A 22,253-nucleotide genomic window follows, 5' to 3' on the forward strand; every position below is an offset into this window, starting at 1 on the left:
AAACCCGTGAATGCAATTTTTTTTTAGCTCCAAAGAGCAACATTCACAATATTAGAAGTGGCTATTAGTTATAATTAATGGAATGTCTTTAATGCATATCAACATTTTTTAGGAAATATTGGATCAGTTGACTGTTCTAAACCTGGACACGGGTGAGCGCGTGCCTCTTAGTGAAGCTGAAGATAAAATACCGAAATGTGTCAACCCGCTTTCCCTTCATATTATGAGGTTGACTTCGGAATACGTTGGGTAAGTTAATCAGATATCTCATTTGTCCTATTACTCAATTTAGTTTTTGAGAAGAAGGTTAATACTGGTAAAATATCAGTTAGGCTCTTGGGTATTTCCAGAGGTAGACTTCATAGAAGGTAAGGGGGATACCGGTAATGACCAAAATAAAAAAGAGAGAAGAGGTTTTCGAAATATCATTTGTGTAAAGTAGATTATTTTATTAGACCCTGAGTAAAGCAGATTCTAAAATGAGGAAAAAACAGAGATGATAACATGATCTCAAAATAATATGTTAAAAATGATGGTCTACTTTGTATTTCAAATCGAATAACATTTCCGGAAAAAAACTTTGCAGATATGTTTTTCTAGCGCAAATTGGGTCTGATTGGTACCTCTTAAGTTAATAAAATTTACGTATCTAGAATCAGCTGAAAAAATGTTTTCCTCTTAAATAAATAACTCAAAATGGAATCCCACCAGCATTTTTTTCCTTTTTAAGAAAACTTTCTGAGAAACCCATACTCAAAGCATAGCTTGTTTACTTTTATGTGGAGGAAACAGCTTGCATCAAATTCATCAGGTTTGGGTGACTTAGAGACGTGAGAAGAAAATTCAAACAAGCGCGCTTTGACGGCTGTGCATGGAGTTCACGCATCCCAAAAAGCTTTTTTCTTATGAAGAAAGCTGTTAATCCTTATTTTATTTTTTATTTATTTAGGTCCTAAATAAAGGATACAAACGGAAGTTTGAATACAAATTCTGAAGTTTGTTTCCAGTCAGTAATTGGCCCATTTTATTCCAAACCAGTAGTATATATCATTTGTCCCCTTTCTCCGTTGTTTTATATTATTTATTGATTTGGTAACTGAATTTGGTAACTTTTTTTTTGTGGAGTTGATGTCCCCTGAATGTTTAGTTTTGTTATATGGTGGTCTTCTCTATGCTATGACTCCCAGGCCTCAGGTATGGTCTCTTTTTAATTTTATATGTTGTTTGGTGATTGATTTCTTCTTATGGTTGTTTGGATATATTGTATTTTTTTTTCTCATTCCCCCTTGTATCCCTGGCCATGGAGCCTTTCGAGGGGGATTAGGAGTGCTGTGATTGGATTGTGTATGTATTGTGGAATAAAAACTCTGAACTCTGAATACATTAAACGTTCTTTGTTTTAGATAAATAAGTTGCAAAATATGGTTAATATTTTATTTCAACTTGACTGTGTTGGTTTATATTTGGAAACACTTGAAAATTGTTTTTGTTGTTTTTAGTAATTCCGCGGATGATAAAAGTCGTGACTCTGATGAAGAAAGTGTTGATATTCGAAGACTAGGCACTGAACAGGGAGTGGATGATGGAGATACAATTTCGTTAAAGAAGAAAACGTAAGTATTAACGTTAATATCTAACGAATATCCAATCATAGTTCTTTACCCCTTCCCCTATTTTTGTCCCATGGTTTTAAGGCTTTTTATGATAAAGTCGGGTGTTCGATTGTTTCTCAGTTTTTCGTTTTTTTTTTTTGGCTAAATTGTTCCTAACTAATTGATTCAATTTTTTTTTAATTAATTAAGCTGGTGACCTGACTGACTGATATGAGGTTTGAGTTCCAAATTGATCGTTTAAGCTCAAAAATTAAAAGAGAGTATTATACGTAAATAGTACGAACAAAACAAAACCTATTTTATATTTGTTTTACTTAAAAAAATATCCTACTTTAAAAATGATTTTTTGTTCTGCTTCTTCTTTGGACAAAATCTGGTGTCATGGAAAACTCATTCTTCTTATCTAGTATTGTTTGCCAATTAACTAATTGCTTTAATTGTCAATTAATTAATTGTTTTCAATCAGTTCTTTTTTTATTATTTAGGAGGCTAATAATGTATTTTTGCAGTTTTGTCATCTTTATTTGAAAAATTGTTATTTAATACTATTAAAATTTTATTTGTAGAATTACTTAATGTGAATTAAATGCTATTAAAATGTTATTTGCAAAATTTAAAATTTTTATCATTTTGTTTCTCTGGCGCTCGTGATTTTGTTTAACTACCTATTTAAGTTTTAAGGTTAAAATTGGAAATTTCAGAGAAAAAAAAAACAAACTTACCAAATCGTTGCCTAACAGGCAGGGCATTGGAGAAAAATATCATTCAATTTTTGAATTCATACTGTGGATCTATTAGAAAATTTTTGTAAACAAAGGAAATAGATATTTAACACATTTATTAGATACAAAAACGAGAATAGTTTATGATGTGGTCTAGTGTATAGCTTTGTCATCTGCTTTGCCATCTTTTGTTCTTTCGGATCTCACAGCACCTTTTTTTTTACGCAAAACAGGTAGTGCAAAATAGTTGCAGAAAAACAAAGTTGTTTTTTATGTTTTTTTTTTTTTTTTTTTTATCTAATTTTTTTTTTTATGGAATGAATTGATTCATGCATAAACAAAGCTCATTTGTAGACAGCAGAAGGAAAACTAATTCCATGTACAACTAATAGCAAATTGGTCTCATTAGAGAAAATAAATTTAAAACCCTAGTAGCATAAAGCAATCTCCCAGCAGTCACTGCTTCCGGTATGCTAATCACAGGATGACCAATTTAAAATCATCTTTTTTTTAGTATTAAATAAAAAAAAACAAGTTTCTTTTACTGAAAGTAAGGAGCAGCATTAAAACTTAAAACGAACAAAAATTATTCCATGTATGAGGGGGGGCTGCCCCATCATCTGTACCCCGCTCTTTACGCTAAAGTTTTTCAGTAATTTTAAAAAAGGTTCTGATTCTAATTAAAAGGTCCTACTCCTAAGCATACTTTCATTTGTAAAAAGACTTGTTTTTATTTAATTTCTGATAGTTTTTTAGGGTATGGCGAAATCCTCCTTCTGTGAAAAATTTATCTCGGAATTACTCCCTCCCCCCAATAGAAAGTTTCTCTCGCGTAAGATTTCATCATGGAGAATTTTTCCCGAGGTAAATCCCCCTCCACATAAAAATCTCCCATGGATTCCAACTTCGCTGAAAATTTTCCCCGGATATTTCCCCTAGGAAATTTCCACATGTTAAATGGAGTCGCCAACGAGAAAGTAAGATAAATAAACTGAATTTTGTATGTGAATTTTATCAAATTCCCCCATGTAAAATTTCCCCAGGAAAGTTTGCCCCGGAAACTGCCCTCCCAACAGAATAATCTCCCCGTTGAAGATCCCCCCCCCCCCAAAATGTCTTTGTGCTTCCCAATAACGAACACTATGGAAATTTCATAACTTGCAGTCCTTCCCCCGGAGATTGTGGTGGGTCATGTAATCCCCAAAGGCATAATTATTGGATCTTTCATTTATTCTGAACAAAATGGCTTCTTCAGAATTTTGGTCGGATAACTTTTGGGACAGAAGATCCAGGGAGGGGGGCTAGCTGCTGTCCATTTTTGTCACTTAAAAAGGGCGCTAGAACTTTTAATTTTTGTTCAAATGAGCCCTTTTTCGATCTTTCAGGACCATTGGTTTGATACGATCACCCCAGGGAAGAAAAAAAACAAACAAACTAATAAACACGCATCCGTGTTCTTTCTTCCGGCAAAAATTTTTTCAAAATTCCTCATTTTTGTAGATTCACACCACTTGGAGCTTGAAACTAGTACTTTAGGATTCTCTGATACACTGAATCTGATGGTAGAATTTTCATTAAGATCCGGTGGCTTTTTGGGGATATTTCTCTCCTTTTCGAAAATCAGACAAATTTTTTCAGGCTCGAAACTTTTGATGGGTAACATTAAGAATTATGAATTTGATATATTTAGAATCAGCATAAAAAGCCATTTCTTTTTATGTATCAATAGTTATCAAAATTCCATTTTTTAGAGCTTGGGTTGCTATTGTACCAAGTCGCTCCTTACTTACAGTTCGTTATTGCGAACTGTTTGATTGAATACAATGTAAAAATATTCTTAGTAATTTCTCGTTTGGATCAATAATTAAGAAACCTCTAAGAGTTGTTAATTTGAAATTGCACGCAACTTTCAAGAGGCATTGTCAGAATGTTTATTTTTATCAAATGTATTTTAGAAAAAAGAAAGAGATCACAAAGCAAATTTTTGCTTAAATCCTTCATCGCCTTAACTTTTTTTCACTTTCACTAAATGGACAATAGTAAAGAATGTTTCACATCGAAGACTACTCTCCTAATATATTTGGAAAACTATAGCTTAGCACAAGACTTAAATTCAAGATTCAACCCCAATTATTTACTGTCTTGGGCAGTGCACTTTAACCCTATTAGTTAGTCTGGCTGTTTTCTATCAGTTAGAGGAAAGTTCATTTTTTGAATAATCCTCGCAAATGCGTTAAAATTACAACAGATTTAGGAGAAAGTGAAGAATGTTCCCTAAAAGCAAAATGTTTAAATGGTATAATTACCAATGCCTTACTATCTTGGTTTACTACTTGTTCTAATTTGGTTTTCTAAGGCAAAAGAGTTTACAGACAATAGATGTAGCAAAACAGTGAACAGTTAGTTGTGGAATGATTGATCATAAATCAGAAAACAAATGAAAAAAGCAGGCCAAATAAGGACAGCGAAAGGTAAAAAAATAATGATAAATAGAGTGAATGACCTGAAACAATTTTTTTCTTCCAATTATTCCAAGATAAGCCTACCTATTGTGCCAATTTGACATAATAGTTCTTTTGTCCTTCTTTGGTCCTTTGGTTCTTTTGTCGTTCTTTGGTCCAGAGTAAAGAAAAGCAAATAAAAGGTTTAACTAATAAGTTCCTTTATATTGTATTTATTCTGCTGTTGTAAAAAAAGGTTATTAGCTAAGAATTTTAACTAATCGTACTTCTGTGATCTAGCACAAAAGTCTTAGCTGATATTGTAAGCAAATTTAACTGAAAGCACAATAATTTTTGGAAAACTTTAGGTGCAATATTCAGCTGCTCTTTTATGATTTACTGACCTCTAGGGTTTATACATTGATAGAAAATTTATGACTGGTATTTTTTTTGTTAACGTGCTCTTATGTTGGTTCTTAGAAATATCTTCCGAAACAGACAAGTCTAATGTTCTATGCTGATTTTCTTTTTCCAAGCTCGTATTATTTCTTAATTTTTCACCCAGTTAATACGTTTCTGAAAACGTCTGCTTGCCATTTCGAGATTACAGAAAAGTTTAAAACCGTTTTCTCTTCGTTCCAGGTTGAGGATAGGTCGTGTTATTGGATCAACCGTTCGAAAAACAATTGTAAAGGCAAAAAAAGTGGCTCAGGGAAAGCAAAAAGAAGAGGCAGCAATGGATTTGCCTGATGAAGCTAATGTCAGTGACCAGTTTTGTAAAGTGAGTCGATTTTATCATTACTTTCAGGGAGTAGTATCCTGACTGCATTTTGGGCAGTTTGAGTAACTTTACTGTCGATGATTCTGGCAAAACTTTGTAGCCTTTCGTGAGTACATATATTGAGTCATTTTCCTTATCTTGTTTCCAGAGAAGCCATTGCAATGTAGCGCAAAGTTTTATTTGAGCTAATAGTTAAACAAGATGAGAGAGAAAAGGAGAAAATTTACGAGTCAGTGAAGACAGCAAGAAATTTCAAGTATTTAGGCAAGAGCCCGTATAGGCTGCCATCTCCAATAATTTATCACTAGATTTAGTGGTTTATTTGTGTCAAAGGATTAAGGGGCATTGACTGCACAAATTTATTTTTCGTTTTTGCTTTGGACTTTTTATCGATGAAAAGGAAATGAAGACACCACTTTATTATTACAAAATAACTATCATGATTTGACTGGTCCCCCCCCCCCCCAAAAAAAAATGTAAATGAGAAAAAAAATGAAAAAAGCAGAAAACCTTGGGAACAACAAGATTGGCGTGCCTTTTGGAAAACAGACAAAACGAACCTACTGAACAGCTGAGAATGGAAAAGGACGCGCTTAATGACTAAAAACTTCTAACAAAAGAAACTAACTAAACTCATCTATAGAAAAAAGCATTCCTCTGAAAAAAGGCGACATGTTATCACATAGACCTACCAAAAAAATGGCATCAATCCAAACGGGTATCTGTGGTTTGAAATCTCTGACATTTGCGTTGTTTTTCTTCATTACTCTATTTATCAAAATAATTGTCTTAGAAATTAGTTCTGTAATACTTTTTTAAATTTTTGGATGGTACGATAACCGAAATTTACGACTTATTTTCTAAGATTATTGAAATTAATATTACTATAGTTAAATAATAATCTATTTATATATGTTTATAGCTTAAATCGACAGAAAAAGAAAAGCCCTCATAGGAACTGGAAGGTTCCCAATAAGGAATTCGGTCTTATTTTCTTTTAGATTCAGCCCTATAGGTTTTGATTATAAAGGATGATGTTCCTCGAAGTCATTGTATAAAACGGATGATATTAGAAAATAGGGTAAGGGTTCACTTGATTAAGAATTCTAGATTCTACGGCCGTTATTAATGGTCGAAACCGATCTTAGGGTAACCCTATATCCTTTCAACGTCCCATATGCCCCCTCCTCAACTTCGTGGAATTGGATCAAAATTTTAAGATAGCAGTTTTAATCAAAATAATCGAAGTACCCAAAAAATGTGATTGTAAGAGTAACACGACAAGTACAGCCCCTGGGGTGGTTACAAAAAAGTATGCAAATAAGCCGTACAAAATAGAGGCTTCTAGGATGATTTTTTTAAGAAACAAAGGGGGAGGGGATTGTTCCACTTTGTTGAACTCAAGAGTCATGCAAGGATTCCCAATCTGTTTGGTTTTCACTAAAGCGCTAAAAACACTGTAGCCTTTAGGGTCATTGAGAGGTGGCAACACCATCCTTATTAGTGTTAATTTATGCCCGTTATAATTTTTCCTAAATTTATTTTCTGTTCGTTTTAGGTTTTAGTTATCATACCATTTTATGCACGCTAATTTTTGGTCGTTTTTAGTTTTAAACAGGCTCTTTAGTTTCCACTCAATTTTTGAAATTTATTTTGAAAAAGAAGGAACTTGAATTCACTTTGAAAAATAGGAATATTAGCTGAATTATAAGTTTTGGCTAATCGTGTTTTGTTGAAAGACTCGATCTCACGGCTTTTATAGTCGTTGATCTGTGAGTCGTACTTGAACTCGAAGTTGGACATAAGGAACGGAATCTGGGTAGTTTCAAAAAATAGAGGACGTGTTTGATTATTAAAATCTGAGGCAAAAACTTCCTACTGAAAAGCTTATGGAGCTTCTAAACTGCTAGATTCTTGTTTAAAATGAAGTATCTAACGAGAGAGACTGATGGGTGAAAAAAAGAGATAGGAATACAAAAAAAGAAAAATGTTTGTAAAAGAAAAAGAAAACGTAGTGTGTACTATTTTGTGATGACAGAAAAAAATGGTCCATTCCATCAAATTCAATATTCTAATCCCCCCCCCCCACCCCAGAGAAAAACCCATGAAAGTTTCAGCTCGATCTCTACTGTGAGTCAAAACAGCTTAATTCACCACATTACCTATGAAATTGTCCTGCTTTTAATGGCCTACTGATTCTATGCAGTCTTTATAATGAAAAACACTTGCTAACCTTCTGGTTAAAGAACGTATACTCTCTCGTGAGGATTCGAAAACCTGTTTACTCTGATGATAAAAATACTCTGGAAAATCTTCAGTTCTGTTATCCGTCGTATTGCCATAACGTAGTCGTTTTTACTTTGGTTATTGGATGAGTCTTACGAACACGTACCGATTTTAATCGGCAAATATCCAAAGGCCAGCAACGAAAAATTAAAACACCAGTTTTCCTAAAGTAAAGTAAGGCTTTCCTAAAGTAACTGTTTATTGTATTTACATAAATTATCCCATGTATGGAGGAAGTGGATCAACCTAGTAAAAAATATAATTTGATTGCATAAGTGAAATTGTTAGATTTTTTATCATATGAAATTGCTATGACTACGTGGCAATTTCGTTGTTTTCCTATTTTTTTCAATGGAAGAATTTATTTTTTTTTCAATGAGATTACCAGAAAAGATATTTCTACAAAACTAAAAGGGGAAAGGAAGAAAAATAGTAAATAGTACATGGTAAAAATAGTAAAATAGTAAAACCACGACCTGTACCATGACCTGCCACGCACCTCATTACCGCATCTTCAACATGGAGGTGGTACCCCATAATGAGTTAGGATTTGGCACAAGTGCCTCCCACCATGACCAAACAGCCATTTCGACGACGACCTGTAGCACGTCCACCGACCATCCAAACGGACCTGTTTACGGTAGCCCACTGCAATGTACGAGTTCTCAGATCTAAGTTTGACCAGCTCCTACATTTAGTGAACTCTGTCAAGCCATCTATCATGTGTAACACTGAGACCAATCTAAACCAAGAAATTCAGAGCTGTGAGGTTGCCATACAGGGATACACGCTCTTCAGGTGGATCGAGAGCGTACTAACGGTGCTAAATACGGAGGAGGAGGTATCGCTGTTTATATACAGAGCCATATACCTTATTCATGCCTGAACATACCAGATTCAGCAGGCGAAAAAGCTCTGTGGGTCAGGGTGACCCTCCCAAATAAATCCGTGATTGTCGGTACCGTGTATAACCCTCCAACTTACCAGATTACCAGCTACCTTGAAACCTCCCTTGAATATATTCTGGGCAAGTACGCTAAGTCTGCCATTATCCTTCATGGAGACGTCCATCATAGCGTGTGGCTTCGCAGCAAAAATACTGATAGGGAAGGGTCGGATTTGTATGATCTATCTCTCTCTTACGGGCTGGAACAGCTTGTCGATTTCGACACGTATCACGGCCCAAACGGATCATCTCGTCTTGACCTATTCCTTACAGATTACCCTGACTCCTTTAAGGTAGACGCTCATGCTTTCACCAGTGATCGCGTTGCCGTCGTTCCACGTGGAAACCTACTTATTCCGCCTCCAGTAAAGCATGAACGAACAATCTGGCTATACAAAAGAGGTGATTGGGACGGTTTGAGAAACACTCTTTTTTCTCAGCAGTGGAGAGCCTTCCTCCTGGAAGGCCCAGACAAAGCTGCAGATAAGTACCAGCAGGCATAGTTGACTCTGTCGAAAAGCATATCCCTTCAAAGCGGATCCAAGTGTCCAGTAAGGACAAACCTTGGTTCAACGCCCAGTGTAAGAAGACAATCCGAGCAAAGCAAAAGGCACACAAGTGATGGATAATTTCGAAGAGCGAAGAGGACAGAATTGCATTCATGAATGCACGCAAAGATTCAGTTCGAGCGATTTGGCAGTCCCGGGTTCAGTATAAGGAGAAATTCGCCACCAAGCTTCAACTTGCTTCTGCAAAGAGTTGGTGGAAAATTGTCACGGAGGCTTTACCGTCGTCAAAGGGGATCGCGATTCCTTTTCTCCAGAGTAACGGGACAGTAATACAAGATCCACAGGCAAAGGCTGAAGCTCTTGCTAATACTTTTGCCGAATTCTCAAATCTAGACGATGACGGTAGATAAGTGCCAAAATTCTCTGACCGAACCGACACTGTCCTGGAACGCGTGAATTTTTCTGCTCCCAAGATCCTTCGCATTCTGCAACATCTGGATGTGACCAAAGCCACGGGTCCTGACAACATACCAAATGTTGTCCTCAAATCCTGCAGTGCCGAACTAGCTGGACCCTTATCATTGCTTTTCCGGCTGTGCTTTTGCTCCGGAACCTTCCCACGAACATGGAAGTCCGCCCTGTTATACCTACTCTAAAGCCAGAAGGCGATCCAACGAGCGTGGGCTCCTACAGGCCTATTAGCCTTCTCTCCTGTGTTGGCAAAGTCTACGAGAGCGTCTCCAATAAAACACTTCTTCAGTACCTGGAATTAAATAACCTTCTAGGTGATCGCCAATATGGATTCCGCCGGAAACGCTCAACATTAGACTGCCTAGTGGCCCAGTATCAGGAGTGGATAGAACCACTGGCAATGGGATACGAGATCAGGCTACTATCCTTCGACATTGCGAAAGCTTTTGACAGGGTATTGCACCGTGGCCTGCTAAAGAAACTCTATGCGTATGGTGTTCGTGGATGTCTGTCAAAAGTGATTGAGAGCTTTCTTTCCGATCGTTCAGTGCGGGTTGTTCTTGACGGGTTGATTTCCCGCGAATATCCAGTGAAAGCAAGTACCCCAGGGCAGTGTCTTGGGACCTACCTCTTCCTTATCTACATAAACGACATGGGAGACAACCTCGCAAACCCTCTGCGTCACTTTGCCGACGATATCACGACACACTTAGCCGTCCCTAAACACGAAGACCCAACACAAGCCTCCCATTCCCTACAGATGGATCTTTTGAGAATTGAAAAGTGGTCTGATGCACGGATGATCAAATTCAACGCGTCGAAAACAAAGGAGCTGCTAATTACCCGATCAAAGGTGCCACGTGAACACCCCAGTTTCATCTTCAAAAATGAAGCTATAAAGAGAGTCGACGAGCTTCGTCTACTGGGGATTCATTCTCTACCGATCTCTCTTGGAACAAACACCTTGATCGGGTGAGAACCTCCTGCGCAAGAAAGCTGGGAGTTACTCTGCGCTGCAAAAACCTTCTTCCATCAAGCTCGATCATCCCACTCTACAAGTCTTGCATCAGGCCCATAGCTGAATATGGATGCCCACTATTTGCTGGTGCTCCGAAAACGCTGTTGGTACCGTATAGGGCAGATCCAGAATAGGGCAAATAGGGCGGGCTGTGCCTCTACACAAGAATTGCTCCAGCCTATAAATGAAAGGTTTGATGTAGCGTCGATGGCTGTTTTCTACAAGTACATGAATGCGCCTCCCTCAGACGAGCTCTCTCGAATTGTGCCCCCCTTTGTCCTGCCGACAAGGCAGACACGAAGGCACAGAGCTCGGTCCAATTATCTAAAGGAGGATACGCCGAAAATGAGGAACAGCTTCATCCGGCGTTGCACTTCTATCTGGAACGATCTTCCTGGGAATATTATCCCTGCAAATCCCTCTGTTGACACCTTCAAAAGAAGGTTCAATAGACATTTAAAACCTCGAGGCCATTGAAAGAGGTAAATGAATAGCGGCATATCATATACTTCTAAGTACCTGGTGCCGTGAATATTGGAATAAAAAAAAAATTAAAAAAAAAAAAAAAAAAAAAACCCTATACAGTTATTGCTACGAAAACAACTACTATGAAAAAAAAAGTATAAAGTAAGATTTGAATTGCTTTATTTTGAAGAATCTGAATTTATCGTATAATTGAGGAAAAAGTCTATGTGGTCGAAGCTTAAGCATAAATATATAATGAAGAATAAGAATTTCTTAAATGGAATATTTTTTTCTTAAACTGCCTATTAAAATAAGAAGCTTCATTTGAAACAATAAACCGGCATTAGCGGAAACTTTCAGTTGAAGTTTAATTATATGATTCTCGCCTAAACAGGAAGCCTTTGTTTATTGAAAACACAATTTCGCCGGTAGGAGAAACTTATTTTAAACTTTGATCCGAAGCAGAAGCGAACAGGATGTTTGCCCGCATGGAGAAGTTCCTTTTGTATCAGGTTACGTGAAATTTGACTGCCCAAGGCAGAATGAATCTTTACTCTGTTTCCTCTATGAATTTATTCTATGACCTCATTTTATTGTAGATGAAGGCTTCAAGTTCACATAAAGGCCCGTATGAGTTTGACACTGTTCAATGTATTCAAGATTTATCTGGGCAGCATATTGGTCCAGTTTGGTGTATGAAATTTTCCCTGTGTGGTAGACTCTTGGCCACAGCAGGACAAGATAAAGTGCTGCGTGTTTGGGTTCTCAAGTCAGCGTTTAGTTATTTCTTGGATATGAGGACGAAATACAATGCTGACAATAAGGTAACGCCATCCGATTGTTAATAATTAACCCGGATTCCCATTTAGCTTTGGTGGTAACGGTAGAAAAGCAAAAAGACAAATGTGGTTGATAGTGGCGTCAATTAACAAAAATTTGGGGAAGAGAGAGGGGGAGGGGCAAATTGTATTCTTTAAAATCTAGGAGAGGGAATGGAAACTTGTTGATTTTTTAGTTTTTCAACGAAAATACAAAAAAGTATGGATTTTTCAATCAAAACACCCCAAAATATATTTGTCAAAATCTAGGATGGGCAAAATCTTGGAAGGCATGTGCCCCCCTCCCCAATGTGGTGCCAAATAGCTTAACTAAATGTAGCTTTCCTTTGAAGATGTCGTTGTCTTTGAGAATCAACAGTTTACTGTTTGAATTTACGGACGACCAGCGTTGTCAAATTCACACATTAACTGTGCTCACTGTGGCTGTTTTAAGTGACATTTATTTATATGAAGTTTTTCGATAAATTAGTCAGTCATTTAGTTTCGCAGCTCAACGGCTCACGGTTCAGTCTTATAAAATACCGTTTTCAAGTATGCATGTAGCTAACCTGGGTCCAGGGGCATAAAACCCTTTATTTCGATTTCCTTGGTACTTACATAATTAAGGGTAATAACTAGTGAAACACTAATTAGTTTGTGTTTGATGTATCCATTTGTTTATCAGTTTTATAACATGTTGCAAATTCAAATTTTTTTCGACCTTCACGTAATTAATTCGTTTTGAGTTTTGAATGTTGAAATAAAAAAAAACGAGTGTATTGAATTTGCATACATATAGGAATATTAGTTTCTGACCGGTTTTCAATTCATAGCTGAAGAATACGTATTTTTTTAGTCTTTTCTTTCGACTAAATGGAATTTCACGTAAAAAACTGGCGATTTTTTTCTATAAAAAACTCAAATGGATGGAAAATAAAGTGTCAATTCTAGTTAATTGTTGAGTTCGTTGCACAGATTCATACTTTGGAATTAATTTGTGAAAATAGAGGTTCATTCATTATTTCTTTGTTTAAGGAGCAAAAGTTTAAAAAGAAGACGAAAAATCTTAATGAAATCTTAATAAAATCTTTCTGAAAAGGATTCCAAATCTCAATATTGATTTTCAAATTAGCTGTATGATCCTAATTTAAGAAAATTCCGAAATATCTTCGGTGAAAAATTATATAGGCGTCCGATGCTATGAACAAGTTGCCACTTACCACAGAATGGGCTGAAAACTTCAGTAATTCACTCAAAATGAGCTCAAAACTGTTAGTGATTTAAAAAATCAATCGCTTTTGGGAAATAGCGATTTTTTATGTTACAGAAATTAAATTTGTCTATAGTCATACGGAATAATTTTGAAACTATATAACACGTGGTGATAGCGATGTCGGTAAATAAAGCGACTAATAAGGATTAATCTTCATAATGTGCACATCCATGTATGCCCAAATGTCAGACCCTTTGAGGTGTCCAAAGAATTTCCTTTGGAGAGTTGGGTTAAGAAATATAAAAATTGTAATTTTTGCGATAAATTTGAATTTTTTTGGGGACGTCTTTCGGACCAATCTCAGTGGGAAGATCCCATTCATCGCCATACGTAGTGGCATGCATACCTTGCGTTTTACAGTTTCAGCGGAGAGCAAAACCAATATTCTTTAGATTTTCGTGTATAAAGCTGATTTAATCTTTACACGTGATTGTTCAAAGGCCACGTGCGGGTCGTTTTAATATATTCGGCTGTAATTAGAACAAATTGAAGCAGATGACTTCAGGTATCCTTAAAGTAGTCGAATTTAGTCTTTAAACGTTTTTATCTAGGTGCATCTGCATAGGTCAAAGAGAATCTTGAAAAAGGGATCCTTAAGTCAAAGAGAATCCTGTACGAGTCTTGCAATCACGATGCTATCCATTTCCTCTGGTCTGATTTACGTTGCATTTTATATTCGCATTACTTGCCCATGACAAAGGGTTAATAAAATATAATCAGTTTATATAAATTAATTATTTTTTTAACACTCCGTTTTCGTACAAGCTTTTGTACGCCGCAACTACTACTAACAACTCACTACAGCACCAAGCCACCTAAAGGCGAACACAGCTGAACAAGCTCCTCCTCTATCCCAGTATATTCAAAGCCTCCCTCTTTACACCCTCCCAAGGAGTTCCAATTTCCGTTAAATCTTTCCTTATGACATCGCCCCACCCCATTCGGGGACGACCCGCTTTTCGTTTTTCCCTAGATGGTTGGACGACCGCAGACCATACCTTTCATCTCAACCTTTTTCTCATTATAGCCAAGCGGTATTGAACCACATTTTCATACAGCTTACCGTTTGAAATACGGTCAGTCTGTCCGGTACCTAATACAATCCGTAGACAGTTATACAATAAGCTATGACGACCCCACGCTCTTATTTTAGTCTTAAAATGCTTCATTTTTTTCGGATTTTAGAAACAATTGAGGTTTTACTGTTTAGTGCATTTGGAGGTTAATTTTTATTTTAAAAAGTTTTTTTTAACATATTCTGATAAGTCTACTTCTCGAAGCTGATTATGATAAATTTGGAGCAGTGAGCTACATTATACTGTAATGAAGCTCAGTTCCTGGCTGTTTACCTAATTATTTGTTGTTTTGCTTGTTTAGTCATTTTGACGTACTAAAATTTTTTGTTCTCCCAGACATAGAACAAAATATGTTTACTTCAGTAGCTTCAAGCTGTCATGATTATGTAATTATGCGAAAAACGACAATAGATACGACAAAAAACTGCAAAATAGTAGCAGCGAATATTGCATATTAGCAACTGCTACACCAATGTCAACACTGTCAGGTATGGTCGATACCCTCCCCCTTTCCATTTATTGATAAGTAATTATACTACTAGTACAAATAACAACTCATCGCAGCAGCAAGCCGCCACAGACCGACACAGCTACGTATGCTCCTTGTCCATCCTAATCTATTGAAAGCCTCCCTCTTTACACCTTCCCAGGAAGCTCCCATTTACCTTAAATGTTTCTTTACGATATCCTCCCACCCTAACCTCGGACGACTTGCTTTCCGTTTAGCCCCAGACGGTTGGCTGAATATAACAATCTTTGGCAATCTGTCATCTTCTATCCGCAGAACAGACCCTAACCATCTCAACCTTCCTCTCAATATAGCCCTAAAAAATAGGACTGAAACGCATTTTCTGAACAGCCTACTGTCTGAAATGCAGTTAGTCCGTAGGGTACCCAAACAATCCGTAGACAATTTCTCTAGAAAAATTCTAGTAAATATCTCTTTGTTCTTTGGAGCGCCCGTGCTTCAAAACCATATTTGACCACCGTCATCACCGTAGCTTCCAATATTCTAATCTTGGTTCTCAGACTTATCTTCCTATTCTTCCAAACTTTTTTCAACTGTAAAAAAAAACATCCTGAATCTTCACCATTCTACTTTTAACATCTTCACTGCTGCCGCCGTCTTTACTAATAATGCTACCAAGATACGTGACGCTGTCGACTTGATCGATTTTTTCGTTACCCAGTGCCACCTTTTTGTCTTCACTTATTCCTAGCCTTATCGGCTTCGTCTTCTTAACATTAAGTTTCAAATGTATTCTAGCCTTTGAACTCGCAAAACCTCTAAAAGTTCATTCATTTTGCCCACACTTTCATCTAGGATTCTTAAATCATCAGAATAATCTAAGTCTAATCAGCATAATCTAAGTTTTTCTTCCCCATTTGATTCTTTGTTCTCCAATTGCCTTTCCTGTGTTCCTTAAGACAAAGTCCATCAAAATAATCAGTATAAATATAATTCTCCTTATTTAATAAGAAACCAGCTTTTTCAAAAATAATATTCATAGTCTTCAGTAATTTATTTTATCTCATAGCCACCATATTTAAGATAAGTAATTATGCTTTCATAAATACAGTAGATGGACGAACGTCCACTAAAGGGCTCCTAGAAGTACAATAACTCATTTAATAAGATATCCTTCTTGTGTAGATACATTTTATTATGTCTAAAGCCAGGCCTGAAATATGAGATGAAAATATATCTTCTGCTTTGGGCTCTTCTTTATCTTTTTATCCTGCTTCCTCTCATTTCTATGTGGAATTTTGAGCTGAATTCTACGTTTCTACTATTTTTTATTTATTTGTTTATTTTCAATACACACCTATACTCTTATAGAGGTGGAGTAACAACAAAAAATAAAAACAAAAATCAAAAACGCTAAAAAAACAGAGACAAATACATAATCAAGGAAAAAATGAATAAAACAATGGTGGCTGTACTGTAGACTATCCTATGCCGTATCTATGCCATTTTGATAGATGGTGCTGCTAGCGCTAATACAGCTGCTTTTGCTGCGCCACTCTAGTTTAGCTTGTTTGTGTGGAGTTCTCAACTGTTTTTGATGGTGCATTTTTTTCAAAGAATTGGCCTCCCTAGCTTTGCTAAGTGCAATCTTAATGACTTTTACCTATCAAAAAGAATGTTTAAGAAGATTTAATTCATTTCACCTGACTACAGCGCCATCTAATTTTGATTTATATAGATGGTGTTGCTAAACTCTAGTTTAGCTTGTTTGTGTGGAGTTCTCAACTGTTTTTGATGGTGCATTATTTCAAAGAATTGGCCTCCCTAGCTTTTCTAAGTGCAATCCTAATGACTTTTACCTATCAAAAAGAATGTTTAAGAAGACTTAATTCATTTCAACTGACTACAACGCCATTTACATTTGTCAGTCTGTGGCTTTTTGGATTACTCAAACGGTCACCAGAGGACTCCCTGCTTGTGGTGCTTAAAAAAAAGCACAGACGGCGTGCAAAGAGAGGCGGGCGGCGAAACAGACAGACGGCCATACCCGTTCATGTTTCTGTGGAACGTCTTTCTGACCGGAGGACGGCTGTATGTGAACCAAGGACTCTTGTGAAAATAAGATGTTTACAAAGGTACGAAATTCCTCCCACTCTTTCTCCATCACAGCTGCAGCCGATCTTACCGTGTTCCTCTGATGAACGTCCCCTGCTATTACGTCCTGAAGATTTTTCAGCTCAGGCAAAGCTTCCGAATTTCATTCTGTGTAATGACCGATCCTTAACAAATAAGGTTAACGAGAAGGAGATACGTCTGAGAGGAGTGAGTGATCTTAGTGCCACAGTTACCGAATGCTGGGATATCACTGATGAAATGGGTAGAATAAAAGGCTACGCTAGTTATTTCAACACTCGCTGTGATAGAGGCTTGAGTAGAAAAGGTGGTGGCGTTGGTATCTATATTCGTAATGACATTGCATCTACGCTGTTAAATATACCAACCGATTCGTGTCACGAAGTTGTCTGGGTAGAGTGCAAGCCATCCAGACTATTAAAAAAATGCTCATGTTTGATATTTGCACCTGTGTATTATCCAGAGAGTGTAAAAAATAGGAAAGAGCTTATCAGCTACTTACAGACCTATATCCATAAACTTCGTCGTGCCCATGCCTATCCTGGCTTCATAATAGCTGGCGATTTTAACCAGACGAACAGACAATGGGTATCTAGTGTCCTTGATCTGAAGCAGGTAGTTACCATTGCTACGCACCAGAGTGGCAGTACTCTAGACCTAATTTTTACAAACATGAGTGACAATTATTACTCCCCTCGGTCGTTAGGTCCTCTCCAGAGTTCAGATCATTATGTAATTCTCTGGCAAGCCAAAAATAATCAATCGAAGCCAAAGAGAACCAAAGTGACTATTCGTGCGCTTAACTCTCAATCAGTATGCGATTTCGGTCGGTGGATCGGGACTTACTGCTTCGACGACCTGTGTTCTATAGTAAACCTGAATAGCAAAGTTTAACAATTGAACTCTCTTCTGTTAAAGATGTTTCACAAGTTTTTTCCCGCAAAAGTTGTAGTGTTGAGTCCAATAAATCATGAATTACAAGTAACCTCTCACAAATGATCAAGATGAGGTGCAAGCTGCACAGTTCCGGACAAATAGCCGCGGCGGCGAAACTTAGAAATCGAATCGTGGCCGTCAATCGTTTCAAGCGAAGAAATTATGTTCGGGAAAAGGTAGTACCCCTTCTCCAAAGTAGCAGTCGGAAGTGGCATTCCACAGTGAAACAAATGACTGGCAAGTCAGTTAACAGTGAGCTAAAATACCCAAGCCTGACGGATCTCAAATGAGCGCTTCAGACGTAAACGAGTTCTTTGCTGGCATTTGCACCACCTACCCCTCAATTACAGAGGCCGAACTGGTTGATCTCTTAGTCGATTGTGAAACTGACGAAATAAAACAGTTTACCGAATTTGCTGTTTTTAAAGAACTTAAAAAACTAAAACCGAATTGATCTTCCTACCCTGGTGAGTTGCCGGTCAAACTTATTCGCGAATATGCCTTGTTTTTAGCAGAACCATTGGCATCGATCATCAATCAGTGCTTCAGTGAACGAACCTTTCCCGATGCTTGGAAGCGAGCCTATGTTCGCGTAATACCCAAAGTTAAAGGACCTAAGACATGTGATCAGTTAAGACCTATTTCGATCACACCGAACTTTGCTAAAGTTGCAGAATCTTTCATATATCGTGAACTTCTCACGGACATTTCACCGTCACTTGACCCCTTCCAGTATGGTTGCTTGAAGGGATGCAACACGTCTGTTTATTTAGTACGGCTTTATCACCTAGTAGTTGAATGGTTGGAGTTTGGAAGCTTGTTTGTAGATTTACTTCTGGTAGACTACCGAAAGGCATTTGATTTGATTAAGCACCCTCATGCCGCCCAGAATCTCAAGTCAATGGGTGCCCGTAAGCACATCCTCCAATTAGTAGTTGATTTCTTACGTCACAGGTATCAAAAAGTGTACGCCCTTTTTCCCGGTGATATTGAATCGGAATGGGTGGAAATTACATGTGGCGCCCCACACGGTACCAAGTCAGCAGCTCTTCTTTTCCTGGCTGTTATCAACTATGTACTTTCTGACTTTGAAGATCGTTTTAAATTCGTCGATGATTTGTCTGCGCTTCTTAAATACCACGTAAAGAATTCGCAAGCTGTAGCCCAGTTCGACCCAAATTTTTTCGATCAGTTTAAATCACAGTGTACTGCGAACAGTCTTCAAATTAATGAGAATAAATCAAAAGGTTTTGAGGTTCAACCCACTTAAACGCGATTTTACCTACCCCACGACTTTGTTCCCTTCTGCTTCGTGTGCGACTATCTTGGGTGTCACCTTTAGTGTGGACTGTTCGTTCTCTATTCATGTACAAGAGCTGGTTAAGGAGGGACATTATGTTATGCGGACACTGGTGGCGATGCGCCGCCTAGGTTTTCCTGTGTATCAGCTGAAAACAGCGTACCTCACTTTTATTCGACCCATCCTTGAATATGCGTGTCCCGTCTGGGGCCCACAAGTTCATCACATAGATTACTTAAGTGATGATTTGGAGGGGATCCAGAAGCGAGCTGTAAAGATCATTCTTTGCGACAAATATGTAGATTACAGCTCCGCTCTGAAGTCACTTGAAATACCAAGCCTTCGCGATCGCCGTTTTCAGCTGATGATTCATTTTGGCCAGTTTTTATTGTCTAGTCATGTACATAGGATAATATTACCACCTAAAATGCCTGTCCGCGCAAATACCAGAAGCAAAAGCAAACTTATGCCCGTCTCGTGCCGCACAAACAGACTTAGTAACTCCTTTGTTCCTTTTTTTATAAGTGCTTTTAATAAAATGTAGAGAAGTGTTTTCATGTAAAAAAGTTTTCATGTAAAAAACAGCGCCTTTTAGTGCATTTTTTTAAATGTGTCGTTGACAGCTGTTTTCATTAAAATGATTCTGATTCTGAAAATTATGTCGGAAAAACCTAAACTAATCACAAGAAACCGTTTTTTTTTTCTTTTTTTTTTGTCCGAAGGGGAACATAAAATTCTTTTTCAAAACAATGATTTATTCGGATTCTTTTTTTTTTTGATTACTTTTCATAAATTCTGTAGAAGAAAGGACAAATGTCCCAATGTCCCAAATACCTTTTTTTCCTTTTGGATTTAGTCAGCGTTGCCAGTCTACTTTTTCAGTTTTATGCAAGGTTTGATGGTGACAGGTTAGGTTAGATTTTTAACCCGTTTCTGAGATTTATAACCTAATTTAACCAAAAGGGACCTAACTTTAACCTTTACCATCAAAGCTTGCATAAGACTTTCACAAAGCTAATTGAATCCAAGCAGAGAAAAAGGAATTTCAGACATTCACCGATGAATGTCAATATTAACCTGATTTCGGACATTCACAGTAACATATATACTAAAATATCTCTCATGTGTATGCAACTGCTTGCTTGCGCCTTAAATGGAATTTTGCTTTTCTTTTCAGGTATCACCTACACCGTCTAGTGAATCACTTAAGTCTCAGCAGTCTCTTGAAGAATTTCGTACTCATTCGAGAACTTTAAGTCTTTCCCAAGATCCTGAAGCTGTGAATATAGACCCAACTGCTCCATTTATGCCTAGACCTTTTTGCGTCTATGCAGGACATACAGCTGATGTTTTGGATTTATCCTGGTCAAAAGTAAGCTTTTTTCTTTGAATAGTAATGCTAGAAAATTATTACCTCTATCTTTAGAGCATGGATCTAATGATAGCTTTAGCCTGTCTAGTGTTTTTGTTTTATGTTGTGTTTTCAGTTTCTATTATCTTTCTATCCATCACCCGCAAGCTTGATTTACATTTTTTTTGTTTTATTATTATTATTTCATCGTTTTTTATCTTTGTTTTTATTACAAATAATAACTAATCATAGGCAGCGTAATAGCGCTGCCTAAGTAAAGAACAATGTTGGCAGAATGTATTATCATTTTTTTTTCCCTTTAGACCAGGGCACTTCGTGTCGAAGTTGTTGTCGTAGAAACTTCGAAAAGGGCTCATTGGATTGGAAATTGGAATGGCTAGTGCCCTTTTTAACAGCCGAAAGTGATTGGAAGGCAACTAACCCCCCTGGCTAGTGCCCTTTTTAATAGTCGAAAGTCATTGGAAGGCAACTAACACATCTAATCAACGTTTTGAGATAGCCATTTTGTTCAACGTAGTTGAAAGTTCAGGAAATGTTATGAAAAGACGACAGCTCCCCCACACACCCCAGTTTAATGGTTGTAAGTAATGCCCTGGGTGCTTGCGAGGTTTTTATAAAAAGTATTTTCTTAGAAACTTCAAAAACGGCTCATTCGATTAGAAATTGAAGTAGCTTTTGCTCTTTTTAATATTCGAAAGTGATTTGAAGGCAACTAACACCCTTTCCACGCCCATCATTTATCCAAACACACCCAATAAAATTTTGAGATAACCATTTGGTTCAACGTAGTTGAAAGGTCCGGAAATTATGTCTTTGAGTAGGACACTCCCCCCACAGTCTTCAGGGCAAGGGTTATAAGTTATGCCCTGGGGGTATATAAGGTTTTTATTGAAAGCTTTGTCGTTAGAAACTTGAAAAAGGGCTTATTCGATTGGAAATTCAAAGGGCTAGTGGAGGGCATTAGGGCTAGTGGAGGATTGGAGGGCAACTAACCTCCCTCTCACTACCACCTTTTCCCCAAACACATCCAATCAAAATTTTTAGGTAGCCATTTTGTTCAACGTAGATGACATTTTTGGAAATTAGGTATTTAAGGATGAACCCCCCCCCCCCCACCGCCCGCAGGGCAAGGGTTGTCAGTTATGCCCTGGGGGCAAATAAGGTTTTTATAGAAAGTGATGTTGTAGAACTTCAAAAAGGCTCATTAGATTGGAAATTGAAAGGGCTAGTGCCCTTTTTAAATAGTCGAAAGTGATTGAAGGGCAACCTTCTCCTCTCTCACGCCCACCATTTCCCCAAATACATCCAATCAAAATTTTCAGATATCCATTTTGTCCGACGTAGTTGAAAGATCTGGAAATCAAGTCGTTGAGGATGATAACCCCCTCAGAGCCCTCAGGGTAAGGGTTGTAAGTTATGCCCTGGAGGTATATAAGGTTTTGATAAAAAAATTTATAGTAGAAACTTCAGAAAGGACTCATTTGATTGGAAATTAAAAGGGTTATTGCCTTTTTGGTAGTCGAATGTGAATGGAGAGCAACTAACCCCCCTCTGACGCCCACCGTTTCCCCAAACACATTCAATCAAAGTTTAGAGATAGTCATTTGGTTTAACGTAGTTGAAA

At 37.4% G+C, this 22,253-nt stretch overlaps 1 protein-coding gene across 2 annotated transcripts in view; it reads left to right on the forward strand.

The window, feature by feature from the left end:
- Positions 1–22,253, forward strand: part of LOC148941445 (WD repeat-containing protein 44) — a 128,904-nt gene that overhangs the window by 34,895 nt on the left and 71,756 nt on the right. For both annotated transcript variants that reach the window (XM_089104381.1, XM_089104380.1), the window contains exons 5-9: positions 113–249; positions 1,500–1,613; positions 5,419–5,557; positions 11,852–12,076; positions 20,435–20,629. In XM_089104381.1, coding sequence (XP_088960507.1) covers positions 113–249; positions 1,500–1,613; positions 5,419–5,557; positions 11,852–12,076; positions 20,435–20,629 — 810 coding nt within the window. The remainder of the gene's footprint in view (positions 1–112; positions 250–1,499; positions 1,614–5,418; positions 5,558–11,851; positions 12,077–20,434; positions 20,630–22,253) is intronic.

The sequence above is a fragment of the Artemia sp. Qi Xiang Cuo genome, chromosome 18 (assembly GCF_049724085.1).
Source record: "Artemia sp. Qi Xiang Cuo chromosome 18, ASM4972408v1, whole genome shotgun sequence".
Lineage (NCBI taxonomy): Eukaryota > Metazoa > Arthropoda > Branchiopoda > Anostraca > Artemiidae > Artemia > Artemia sp. Qi Xiang Cuo.